The sequence below is a fragment of the Periplaneta americana genome, chromosome 3, assembly GCF_040183065.1.
Source record: "Periplaneta americana isolate PAMFEO1 chromosome 3, P.americana_PAMFEO1_priV1, whole genome shotgun sequence".
Taxonomy (NCBI): Eukaryota; Metazoa; Arthropoda; class Insecta; order Blattodea; family Blattidae; genus Periplaneta; species Periplaneta americana.
In genome coordinates, this window is record NC_091119.1 from 44,772,789 (window position 1) to 44,786,910 (window position 14,122).

At 36.0% G+C, this 14,122-nt stretch overlaps 1 protein-coding gene across 2 annotated transcripts in view; it reads right to left on the reverse strand.

Moving 5' to 3' along the window:
• Positions 1 to 760: 760 nt before the first annotated feature.
• LOC138695978 (putative inorganic phosphate cotransporter) overlaps positions 761 to 14,122 on the reverse strand; it is a 35,238-nt gene continuing 21,876 nt past the window's right edge. For both annotated transcript variants that reach the window (XM_069820409.1, XM_069820410.1), the window contains exons 7-9: positions 12,456 to 12,588; positions 3,816 to 4,057; positions 761 to 1,274 (exon numbers count right to left, since the gene is read on the reverse strand). In XM_069820409.1, the coding sequence (XP_069676510.1) occupies positions 1,149 to 1,274; positions 3,816 to 4,057; positions 12,456 to 12,588 (501 nt within the window). In that variant the 3' untranslated portion in view covers positions 761 to 1,148. The remainder of the gene's footprint in view (positions 1,275 to 3,815; positions 4,058 to 12,455; positions 12,589 to 14,122) is intronic.

Below are 14,122 nucleotides of genomic sequence, written 5' to 3' on the forward strand. Positions count from 1 at the left end.
AGAGGATCATTTTTGGAATGATTTCCTCAAATTTGTATGCTATGTTCTGGAATCACTCATTTCCATGGAGAAATTTCGTTCACAACTAGAGTTTCAGCAGTGAGTGTGTCTGTGATATAGATGGTATTTCTTCTTTGTTTATTTTATAGAAATTACACAGGATATTATCTGACAGTTTGAAGAACATCTGAGATCAGGATGAGGCTTGCAATTTTAAATGTATTTTTAGAGCCTTTTGTAATAGGCCTACATAGTGTCCGATTGGTTGAATATTACATTCAATTTCTAGGGCAACAGTTGATGTGGTTTTTGGTACTCCTAGGCATAATCTTAAGGCTGAGTTTTGAAGAACAGAAATTTTTTGTAGATGAGTTGCTGATACTCCTCCGCATTTTTCACATCCGTAGGTCAATTCTGATCGTATATAAGAACCTATGGATCAATAATTGGCTCTCTTCTGACAAAGGAAAAATTTTACAGTCTGTACAAAAGAAACCAAATGACCCGGAAATGTACAAAAACTTGCCCAGACATGTTCAAACATTTTTAACAAGAGCCAGAACAGGTCACATTGTCACACAATTGTACCTACACCGATTTCACCTTTCTGATAATCCTACTTGTCTGTGGTGTAATAATCATGATGAAGATCTGGAACACATTCTTCTATACTGTCCATCCATAAACCACAAAAGAAGTAAAATAAAAAATCATTAGTACCAGTTGCAGAAGACACAGCCCTGCAGTATATATATTGACTACATTCCAACTCTGGCTACTAGCAACAGGCATTTATAATGAACACCGATCAAAATACCCCTCATTTCTCATGGAAAACAAAAACTGAACAGACTATAGTGGACTACAGAGGACTTTATGTTGTCAGCAAACAGCTGATACATTAAGAAGATTGATTGATTGATTGATCCAAGATTCACATGATGTAGCATGTGTGCCCGAATCTTGGGGCAACCTGTATATTAACAAAATAATATATCACACATTATTAAGGAAGTAATAATGCAATGCCCGCATTGCAGTTTTAATATTCCCTGAAAAATTGTTTCGTATCGCTAATTCCAAATCTGAGCTGAATAAATCAGGCAAAGAAGTCTTGCGTAATATAGTGAACTACATTTGATGTTATGTTACTGCAGATCAGGTTTGTTCCAAGGCTGTGACTCCGCTGAGCCGAATATCAAGAAGACCACATATGTCGCCAGTTTAACGGCAATGGAGACATAGAACACCTTATTCCACTGCGTCAGTGTTTCCTGAAACAGAGAAATTTGTTTTCATGCTTGTGATGAAGCAATCAGGCTTATTTTCCTGGTAACTAATGAGAATGACTAACTTATGTAAGTAAAATATATTTTATTTACTGTATCTTGAGAACTGCTCCATGTTACCCCAATCAGAAGTATTATCAATGTTGATTTTTGCTTTGCTTTATTAGTTAGTTTTACTATTTGATGGTTCTTATTTAGTTTATTATCGAGTTGTATTGCTAGATATATAGTACCTTGTACAGTATTTTCACATTTCTGTAGAGATTTATTTTGTTTGATCGAATTGAAAATTTTATTTTGATTTTTCAAAGAAGTGAACTGATAATTTATTTTCGCTGGCTTTTATTTATATATTATTATCGTCTCTTCATTTTTTTTAGTTTTATTAGGGCTTTATTCATCTTATTTTCTAAGCTAATTTGTTGGTTTTGTTGTTTATTTAGTCATATGACTATAACCATGCATGTATTTATATCATCTATTAACTTAAGTTGTTTTGTTAGGCCATTTATATAAACATTAAACAACGTGGTGCTTGATATTGCATCTTAAGGAAGATTAGTTTTTGTTTGTTTATAAGATGAAATATAGGCCTACTGATTATATTTCGTTGAAATCCAGTGTTGGTTTAGGAACAGTTTGAATCACTGTAGCATTTTGTCTTTGATGTTAATTTCTTTAGCTTTTGGTCCTCCAGATTTTGTCGTATGCAAATTTTGGATTCACAAAAACAGCCAATATACTCTCAGGCCTATCGATTTTGTCTGAATCCAGCTTCTTCTTTTGTTACTAATTTTTGTTTTTTCTAAATATAAATTTAGTCTAGCTGTAATAATTTTTTCTTGTACTTTAGCTAGCACTAAGGTTAAAACAATTGGTCTGTATGATGATATTTCTTCTTTGTTTTTGTTAGGTTTCAAAATAGGACCTATTATTGGTTTTGTCCAATTAGATGGAAGATTTTGAGAGCAATTCCAAATTGTATTATATACATTGTGACTTTTATTTCCACTTTAACCACCACACCCGACAATAATGTGACTTTTATTCTTAATAATTCTCCCTACAACAATGGGTATTCCACTCAACACAGCAACACAATAGTCGTTATTGCACTCCACACGATAACAATGGCAATTCACGACGTGTATTATTGAAAAGAACAATTTCAATGAATGTTTTTTTTTTTAATTTTATTGGGTTATTTTACGACGCTGTATCAGCATATAGGTTATTTAGCGTCTGAATGAAATGGTGATAATGACGGTGAAATGAGTCCGGGGTCCAGCACCGAAAGTTACCCAGCATTTGCTCGTATTGGGTTGAGGAAAAACCCCGGAAAAAACCTCAACCAGGTAACTTGTCCCGACTGGGATTCGAACCCGGGCCACCTGGTTTCACGGCCAGACGCGCTGACCGTTACTCCACAGATGTGGACCTCAATTAATGTTCACAATGCACTATGTGCAGAACAAAACTGTCAGTTCTCAGTTCGTTTGCCTTGGCTAGTTCTTCTAGCTCACTGTTCAAGTTCACTGCACATCGAACTCAGGTCTTCCGAACTACATCGCACTCGCCTGAACACTACCATAGTTACGGACTCACTCAAGTTCACTGCACGTCGAACTCAGGTCTTCTGGATGCGTCGCATTCGCCTGGACACTGGCTCAGTTACGGACTCACTCAAGTTCACTGCACGTCGAACTCGGGTCCCCCTTGCTCATTGCTGTCCAAGACAAGACTTGAAGACTGACTTACTGTCTGCCACTAGCGCTTTTATTTATTACATCATAACTTCTGGAATCTTCGATTTGAGTGGCTTTCAGAATCTTCCAGAGAGATCCACTTCTCGATGCTTCCTTACTTCCCCTCAATCATAGTAGCTTTTCTCCCCCCTCGCTCAGTACCACGGCTAGTGTCAGGGGTTCGTGTTTCCCCGCATCTCCTTCTTGCTAGATGTGTGCGCAACTCCCTGACGCAACGAGAACATTCCAAATGGCGCCACAATATTGATAGTAATTTGTTTAGGGCATTTCCTCCAAGGTTGTAAGAATTCAGAGAATATTTTATCCGGGCCAGACATGTGAAGAATAAATACTATATTAATACCACAGTCTAGTACATACAATCACGAAGCTCAATACATAGGAAATATGCATTCAATGACAGATGAACTTTCGTTGCTAGCCACTAGGATCACTACTATCGCACAGTCTATTTACCTAGTACTCTCAGTTGCTAACCATTTGGAGCATTGTATCGCGAGAAATGCAAAAAAATCACCTCAAGCTTCGTGACTGCATGTAGTAGACTGTGATAATACTATACTATACTAATGCTACTCTACATTAGACGACTAGACCAGATCACACTACACTACACTAACCATACCATATTACAATAGCACTGCATTAATTTTCACTTGCAACCCCTGTTGAAAGAGAACTTAAGAGGTCAGCATTTCTGGTGCAACATGAGAGATGATTATGTTCGACTTATTTTGGGCAACTCTTTTCCTGCATTCACCTGTCCATTTATGAAGAGTCCTGCAACAATGGGTGTCAGCATACCAGTCATGTTGGTGAATGTGTGCATGAAACCAGATAGTGTGCCAGCATAGTTACTGCCCAGATCCAAATAGTTCATGAGGCTCCCTCCTGCATAGATGCCATCAGTTGCCATCAGTAAGATCATCAGCAGTACAATGATAATGGAGTCACAGCCAACCAGTGTCACACACAATAGGCAGATCGCCACGCCAAATGAGTCTATGCAACAACCGAAAGCTTTTCAGTACTTGTGCTGTATAAAAATTAAATGCCATAGAGGAAAATACCTCCAACTTCTTACAATTCTTAATTCCATGTCCAAGGAAATGTGTCATATGTATTGTAATTGTCAATTCATTACGTAGAAATAGTAATCTACTAAAATGGATATCTTAGGGAGAGTTGTCAGGAATATCTTGGCATAACTGACATACTATTTTAAGATGACTAAATGATGATGACAATACATGTGACGTATTTCAATCATTTATATTTGTCTAAATGTATGTATGTATGTATATTTATTGTCACCAAAATTATATACAATGTGATGTGTACCATTTGTTAATGGTGAACCTGTTTTCCAGGAAACCATTCTTAATTGGGTCATTCTATACAAAATTTTGAAATTTGTAACGTCAAGTTCTGGATTTTTTCAATATTCTAGTAAATGCATGGCATTATAATAAATAGTTAAATGGCCTAATATGAACTTCATCTCAACAATGGTTGAAAAGTAATGAAGGGTGAAATATTCGGGGAGTTGATATGTAGACTATTGTTAAAAATATTATTAAAATAACATGCTTCATTGTATCAACTTAAAAATTGTGCCAATACAATGATGACTCTATATATTTAAACTTACTTCTGAGTTATTATGGATTTTTACTTCGAGCATGTATTAAAACTTACAGTAAAATAAAGAAATGTTAATTTTTTCAAATCGAATATTTTTTTACTATGCTCTGTTTTCTACGGTGAGATAAACAATTTCTTAATCTATTATAAAATTTTATGATGGGATCTCTAATACTTTGGGAAATATTAAATAAACCAGAATTGCAAATGTTGCCATTAAGGATCAAAGTCGCGTGCAGTGTATTACGTCACGTGCTCATACCAGACACCCACAAGCGTGCTTAGCGATCGATATGACAAATGCCAGATGTTGTAACATCCGCTCAATGTTACACTAAAAGATTCCACGTGAGAGTTTGTTTTTCTTCCTGTTATAATCTCAGCGCAACTTTTTCCCTTCAGTTTAGAGGGTGATTTTGTTCTGTTCTGTCATTGTAATTTTTTCCCTTCAGTTTAGATGGCGATTTTGATCTGTTGTGTCATTGTAAGTTGTAAGTGTTCAATATGCCTGAATTAAAGACGAAACATTGGAGTCATCTGTGGTGTTACAACACTTTCGGACTTTAAAAACATTCGTCAGAAGTCTGTAAAAGAAAAGTGACAAGTAGCATGTATAAAAAGGTCCCGCATTTAGTGGTAGGTGGTACTATTTGAGAGCGCTTTTGCCATAAGAATTAAAAAATTGAAATAATTAGTGAAGTTGCTGAGACTGAAAGTAAGGTTGACAAATCAACAAGCGAAGAAGAATGTTTACAAACAGAGGTGGTTTCAACAAGTGAAGAAGCATATGCTCCTGAATGTAAGGACCTATAAATGTATCTATCAGAAATATTGACGTCATTGTTACAGAGAAATTTAGTACAAGGAATGGACGACAACTGACAGGACCAATATGATTTTAGTGAAATGTGACTGTGTAAATTTCATTAATAACTGCATTGGTTGGTTTAAAAAATTCAAGATACTGTACACAACTTCATTGCAAAGTCCCAAACAAATTATTTAAAGTAGCTGAAAAATGAAATAAAGCCCAGTGAGTTCATTATCATTGATGATTTTTCAGAGAATTACAGTTTAATTATTCAGGATGCTGCACAAGGTCATCACTCGAGTACTTCTCAAGCAACAATACCCATTCACAGTATATTATAGAAATTAAGTTCATGGTAATGTAGAGAACCTTTGTTTTTCAGTAATTTCGGAATGCTTAGTTCACGATAGTGCAACAGTTCATGTTTTTTAAAGGAAAATGATAGAACATCTGAAACAAACACATACCGAAATATCTCAAATATATTAATTTTTTTATTTTAGTAGGTTATTTTACGACGCTTTATCAACATCTAGGTTATTTAGCGTCTGACTGAGATGAAGGTGATAGTGCCAGTGAAATGAATCCGGGGTCCAACACCGAAAGTTACCCAGCATTTGCTTCATGTTGGGTTGAGGGAAAACCCCGGAAAAAAACCTCAACCAGGTAACTTGCCCCGACTGGGAATCGAACCCAGGCCACCTGGTTTCTCGGCCAGACGCACTAACTGTTACTCCACAGTGTGGAATCTAAAATATATGATTTCAGTGATGGAGCAGCTAGCGAATACGAGAACGAAAAAACTCCGTTAATCTATTCAATCATGAACACGATTTTCAAATACCTGCGGAGTGGCATTTCTTTGGAACTAGTCACGGTGAAGGGCCCAGTGACAGTGTAAGGGGTGCAATTAAGCGAGTCGCTGCAAAAGCCAGGAACTCTAATTTCAACTCCTAAAGGACTGTACAATTGGTCAAAATGCAATATACAGGGAATTATTGTGTCATTCACATCCATTGAAAAACATGAAGAAGTAGTTACAAAATCTAAATCCTCAAAGATTTGTCGGCCTCAAGACTGTTACCGGAACAAGAAGTGTTCACTGTGTGGTTCCAGTTAATGGAAAGTTAGCAATAAAACCCTATTCTGCTTCATCAGAAGTACCGAAACTAGTTGAAATCGGACGTGTGACGCGCACCGGTCGTCAATGCAGAAACGCTTCTCACAGTGACCAGCAGCAGTGATGGCGCATGGTGCAGGGGCATAGATCACCCTTTACATGGCGAGTTGTTTTAATTTATAACGTCCTTATTTTTGAAGATCCCATTATGAAAATTTGACAGCCTAATGAAAATGCTCAGTAAATTGTCATTTATTTTTTTTATGTGAATTGAAATATTCGATTTTATGTAATGGCGTTTTTTAAAATATGTTTTTGAATTTCTTTAAACACAATTTTCAGAGCTGCACTGAATTATAGTATCTTAATAACCTATTTTGTAAGCTATCTAACGATATCTTAAAAAATTTTTTTGTAATTATTCTTATGGTCAGAAAACAAATTTAAAATAGAACTATGTGCTCAAATAAAAATATTTTAACTACCCATTACATATAAATGGTAGCTGTCGCAAACATAATTTTGTACATGATTAATATATACGACATACAGAGGTGAATGTACAATTTTTAACAAATTTGGAGATATGAATGTTTTTCGTCATACTGTTTTGCATGGAATTACCCAATTGCATTTTACTCTTCATAACTATTACTATATGTGCTATACTACATGTAATCATTATATTTATTTATTAACAAAAACTCTTTCCATTTGATGAAAGAGTAATGAAACGGAGAAAGATTCTCTCCGGCGCCGGGATTTGAACCCAGGTTTTCAGCTCTACGTACTGATGCTTTATCCACTAAGCCACACCGGATACCCACCCCAGCATCGGACAGAATTGTCTCAGATTAAGTTCCAACTCTTGGGTTCCCTCTAGTGGCCGCCCTCTGCACTACGTCATAGATGTCTATGAATGTAGGACTGAAGTCCACACATGTGCTGAGGTGCATTCGTTGTGAGTGACTAGTTGGCCGGGATCCGATGGAATAAGCGCAGTCTTAAATCACGAAGTGATTTACGCATATCATATATATTATTTTAATGTATCGAAGTGCGTGGAAATATCATATGTACTTCGGTACATTAAAATAATATATATGATATGCGTAAATCACTTCGTGATTTAAGACTGCGCTTATTCCGTCGGATCCCGGCCAACTAGTCACTCACAACGAGTGCATCTCAGCACATGTTTGGACTTCAGTCCTACGTTCATAGACATCTATGACATAGTGCAGAGGGCGGCCACTAGAGGGAACCCAAGAGTTGGAACTTAATCTGAGACAATTCTGTCCAACGCTGGGGTGGGTATCTGGTGTGGCTTAGTGGATAAAGCATCAGCACGTAGAGCTGAAAACCGGGTTCAAATCCTGGTGCCGGAGAGAATTTTTCTCCGTTCCATTACTCTTTCATCGTATGATGACGCAGAATATCTGCATGGAAATATCATATGTACTTCAGTACATTAAAATAATATACATCTTTCCATTTGGTTAATATTTCTTATATACATATGTTCATATTTTAAAAACTTAAAATCTTAAAATTATTCAGTCAACAAAATAAAAAGTGTTAAAAATTTTTTAAAAAAGGTTATACATCTTGGACAAACGGCCCATTTCGATGCGATGTTGCGTCTTCATCAGTGTCAAGATCAACATTAGTTCGTGGGACACTGATGAAGACGTAACATCGCGTCGAAATGGGCCATCTGTCCAAGGTACAGTATATAACCTTTTTTAAAAAATTTTAACACTTTTTAACGTGTTGACTGAATAATTTTAAGATTTTAAGTTTTTAAACCGTTAACGTGAACTAGAATCAATGAATTTATATTTTATACATCTTTATTACACAACTTTTAACACTGTATCACTTCGGAATATGTATGATAAGAACTTTCTTGTGTTAAATATTAACGTACCTTGTTAACATGTTTCGACCTATTTTCGGTCATCTTCGGAACTGATCGTTGTTGGTCTTGGCACCTCTTGTTTCCTATGTGGGTGCGTTCGTAGTGTAGAGTCAAAGAGTGTATGTGTTTTGACAGATACACGAAAACACACCCCAATGATATTCTCAACACACAACTCAATTTCAAAACACATACACTCTTTGACTCTAAACTACGAACGCACCCACACAGGAAACAAGAGGCGCCAAAACCAACAACGACCAGTTCTGAAGATGACCGAAAATAGGTCGAAACATGTTAACAAGGTACGTTAATATTTAACACAAGAAAGTTCTTATCATTTATATTTTAGTTTTCTCTTCCCATTTTTTTTTTTTTTTACTATATACAAAAATTTTCCGAGTTCCCTCTATTTTCTTTCGTTTACTGTTCTATACAATTTCCTATATGTCATTTCTACATTCAGTTTTAGTAATGCTTCCTGAATAAAAGTTTTTCTTGTTCTTTCATTTTCTGAACAAGATAGCAAAATGTGTAATGCATCGTCTTTTCAATTACATAAAGGACATAAGTCTTTTCCTACGTCTCCTCTTCTATTTTTTAGCTTCCAAATTCCCAATCTACACCACGCTAGTCCCATCCTTTCTTCCCTGTTGTTAATTTTTGTATATTCTTCCTGTCCCCATATGATTTTCATTTCTTTGTAATTTATTAATGATTTTAAACTATTTAAATTATTAAACATTTCCTATCTCTCTATCTCGTTACTTCTCCTCATTATAATTTTACCTATCAAATTTATATTAATTTCCCCAATTTCTTGCCATAACCAATTTAGTCCTAAACTGCTTACATTATTTTCTAATTCTTTACTTGCAGACTCTCATTCAATCCTGAACAGATGGAAAAACTATTTTGGGCAACTACTAAATGTACATAGGCCAAATACAAATGATCAGGACGAAATTCAAATACAAACTGCTGAGCCATTCATACCGGAACCCACACTTTCTGAAATCGAAATTGCGATAGAAAATCTGAAAAAGTACAAGTCTCCAGATATTGATCAAATTACAGCAGAATTAATACAAGAGGGTGAAAGGGCATTATCTAGCGAAATTTATAAACTTGTACTTGCAATTTGGGAAAAGGAAATTGTACCAGAACAATGGAAGGAGTCCATAATCGTACCTATTTTTAAGAAGGGGGACAAGACTAACTGTAGTAACTTTCGAGGAATATCACTTTTGTTGACGTCATACAAAATTTTGTCGAATATCCTTTTGAGAAGATTAACTCCATATGTAGATGAAATTATTGGGGATCATCAGTGCGGTTTTAGGCGTAATAGATCGACTATTGATCAGATTTTTTGTATTCCACAGATATTGGAGAAAAAAATGGGAGTATAAGGGTACAGTACATCAGTTATTCATAGATTTCAAAAAGGCGTATGACTTGGTTAAGAGAGAAGTTTTACATAATATTCTTATTGAATTTGGTATTCCCAAGAAACTAGTTCGATTAATTAAAATGTATCTTAGTGAAAATTACAGCAGAGTCCGTATTGGTCAGTTTCTATCTGATGCTTTTCCAATTCACTGCGGGCTAAAGGAGGGAGATGCCATTAGGAAAGTTCAGGATAATAGACAGGATTTGGAGTTGAATGGGTTACAACAGCTTCTTGTCTATGTGGATGACGTGAATATGCTAGGAGAAAATCCACAAATGATTAGGGAAAACGCGGAAATTCTAGTTGAAGCAAGTAAAGCAATAGGGTTGGAAGTAAATCCCGAAAAGACTAAATATATGATTATGTCTCGTGACCAGAATATTGTACGAAATGGAACTATAAAAATTGGAGATTTATCTTTCGAAGAGGTGGAAAAATTCAAATATCTTGGAGCAACAGTAACAAATATAAATGACACTCGGGAGGAAATTAAACGCAGAATAAATATGGGAAATGCGTGTTATTATTCGGTTGAGAAGCTTTTGTCATCTAGTCTTCTGTCAAAAAATCTGAAAGTTAGAATTTATAAAACAGTTATAGTACCGGTTGTTCTGTATGGTTGTGAAACTTTGACTCTCACTTTGAGAGAGGAACAGAGGTTAAGGGTGTTTGAGAATAAGGTTCTTAGGAAAATATTTGGGGCTAAGAGGGATGAAGCTACAGGAGAATGGAGAAAGTTACACAACGCAGAGCTGCAAACATTGTATTCTTCATCTGACATAATTAGGAACATAAAATCCAGACGTTTGAGATGGGCAGGACATGTAGCATGTATGGGTGAATCCAGAAATGCATATAGAGTGTTAGTTGGGAGGCCGGAGGGAAAAAGACCTCTGGGGAGGCCGAGACGTAGGTGGGAAGATAATATTAAAATGGATTTGAGGGAGGTGGGATATGATGGTAGAGACTGGATTAATCTTGCTCAGGATAGGGACCAATGGCGGGCTTATGTGAGGGCAGCAATGAACCTCCGGGTTCCTTAAAAGCCAGTAAATAAGTTAGTAAGTTTATCCAATTTGACTTAGTTTTCATCCTTCGTTTATATCTTAAATATCTTTTCAAGATATCATTTTTTCTTTCTCTGCAATATAACCCAAAAATTTAATTTTCCTAACTAATATTGTTCCCCTACTACCCTCCACCCGCATTTCCATTCTGGCTGCTATATTTTAGGCATTCCATGGGATCCCCAAATATTTCTTACAAAATTTAGATGTTATTCCGGCTATATTTACATCTGATAAGTAATGGCCACATATCTCAACATTATATAATACCTTTGCTTCAATCATGGCTCTGTAAATATCATTTAATCTTTTGCTATGTTGGGCCATTTATTTAAACATTTGTCTATTGCTGTTAGTGCTATCCTACGTTTCCTTTATTGACCGTATTTTCGTTTTGTTCTTTCCAGTCTCCTTTACTATCTAATATTACACCTAAATATGTAAATTTGCTCACATCCTCAATTTGAATATTATTTAGGTACCACTTTTCTTTTTTACTCCGCACTCTTCCTTTCTTACTTATCAGCACTTTCGTTTTCTTCTCGTTAATTTTCAAGTCCCAATTGAAGCAAAACTTTTTAATTTTGTCTATAGCCTTCTGTAAACCTACTATGGAAAATGACCCTATCGCATAATCATCAGCAAAAAATTTGTCTAAATGAAGAAATTCTGAACTTTTAAGGCAGTTTCTTTCCTTCCTCACACAATTTAAGCACCTAAAATTCTGCAGATATTCAATGTTAAACCTCATGGACATGATTTGCATCAGCTGTCTCTCTTGTTGCTGTTATTTTTATTATAAAATAAAAATAGGCTTCAGACAATGAAGAATATCACTTAAAAACTAGTCAGCCAGGTAAATTACTCATATTAACACAGTAAAGAAGTTACAAAGTTCCAAATGTAGCTTTCAAGTAAAGCTCCCTGTGAAGCAGATTTGAATAATTTCAAGGGAAAAATTGTTCCCTAAGACATCCATTTCGATCCCGGGATCTTTGGCTGAACGCACCAACGCTCTTCAAATTATTCAAGTCTGCTCCACAGGGAGTTTGCATAATACATACGTTACTGTAGGTATGTTCACAGAAAACCACAATCACAAGTCACACAGAGTTTTGTGTGCACTTGATGTGGGTTTCTGGCATCTTGTCAGCCCACTCGAGTTATGTGGATATATAGGGAAAAATTGAGACGTGTTAGGTGAAATTCCTGGGTAGCTCAGTCGGTAAGAGCATTGGTGTGTTCAGTCAAATGTTCCGGAATCGATACCCGGCCCCCAAACAATTTTTCCCTTAACATTATTCAAGCTACAAAGTTAATCAGTGACAAAATAAATGTCTTTTTCAAGCTAGATTGCAATTATTACTATGTGTCTCAAACTTACGGACAGTATTAAAGATGTGGTATGCCATGAGCTTTGAGACGTAGCCCTTGGTCTGTATCCACTGTGACAGTAAGCTACTGCAGACTTCAGTGATTATGAGAGCAATGAATGGCAGAGCTGATGAAATTCCGCTCTAACAAACAGACAACATTTCATTAGGAATTTATAATGTGTGCCATGTCTTCACAACAGAAGATGCAAGATGCTACCACAGTCTAGTATATACAGTCACGAAGCTTGAGTTGTCAGGGTGCTAGGAACAATAGACTGTGCCGGTACTATTTCTCATTGTCTGTAATAAGGCAATGTTAGCGATCCTACTGGTTAGCAACTATTTATGGATGCATATTTATTACGTATTGAGCTTCGTGACTGTGTATACTAGACTGTGATGCTATTCCTACATAGAAAGACCATTGCATCATGTAGAGGCTTCAATATTATTTCTGATGCTAATGACAGAAGGCAAAGCACATAAAAGTTTGTGATTATTGAGACAATATAATAATTATGTAATGTTTTGCAAGAGGAACACACTTGCGCATGTTTATTAAAATAATATATTCTTAAACATAAATTTAGATACATAGGATTCACTCAGCCTCCTGTAAAATTAAATAAATTATACATCTGTTGCTACATCTTTTTGGGGGACTATACAATTTAGTTCATGTGCCTGGAATCCACTTGAAACCATGGTTTCTGTAATCAAAATTTGTTCATAAAGTTAACAATCACTGCACAATTATGGGGGGAGGGGAGGGGGGAATCAGTAACGTCGTGAGCCTTCAATTACGGAAACATCTTATGGATTCACTGTTGACATTGAAAGACATTATCTCCCAATGCTGCATGTTGATGGGAATTTGAGAAGGAAGTAATAAAGGTAATACATCTTGATTACACAACTTTTAACACTGTATCACTTCGGAATATGTATTAATGACATTCTTGTGTTAAATTCTATCGTACCTGGTTTACATGTTTCGACCTGAGGATGACCCATAATAGGTTGAAACATGTAAACTAGGTATGATAGAATTTAACACAAGAAAATCATATAATACATATTTCGAAATAAAGATAACTCTCTCTTGACAGGTTCGTAAATTCTGCAAAATAAAATGAGGAAATAAGGAACATTATAGTAAAACATATGATGGGAGAACTATTTGAAAAATTAGAAGGTGGAGAGTTCATCACACAGGAAAGAATAGCAAGCGATGGAATGAACCAGTGAGCGAGTAACATGAACCAGGAAGAGAGATCAACGACCAGAGTAATGCATAGCGCAGCAACAGCAGCAGACGAGGAGGTCAACAAGCGATTAAAGAAGAAACAAGAGACTTGCACTAAAATTATGATGACATCAGGTAGACAAGGGAGAACAGAAGGACGGCATACATGAGCTGAGAGCAGCAAAAAGAGTTCAGTGAATCCAGCTGGAAGAACAAATATGGGTCAGCAATTACAGAAGGGATCGAGAGATGAAGAAGATACCAAGATAAAAGACAAGATTCTGCAAGAACTGGAAGGGATGAAGTAACATTAGTGACACCGAATAGAGGTTTGTCAGTGGGAAGAAGTGAGGGACAGAAAACTTATAGCTTAAGAGATTGGTGCATGAGTGACAAGACATAGGAAAGTGATAAAGTGAAAATAGTATG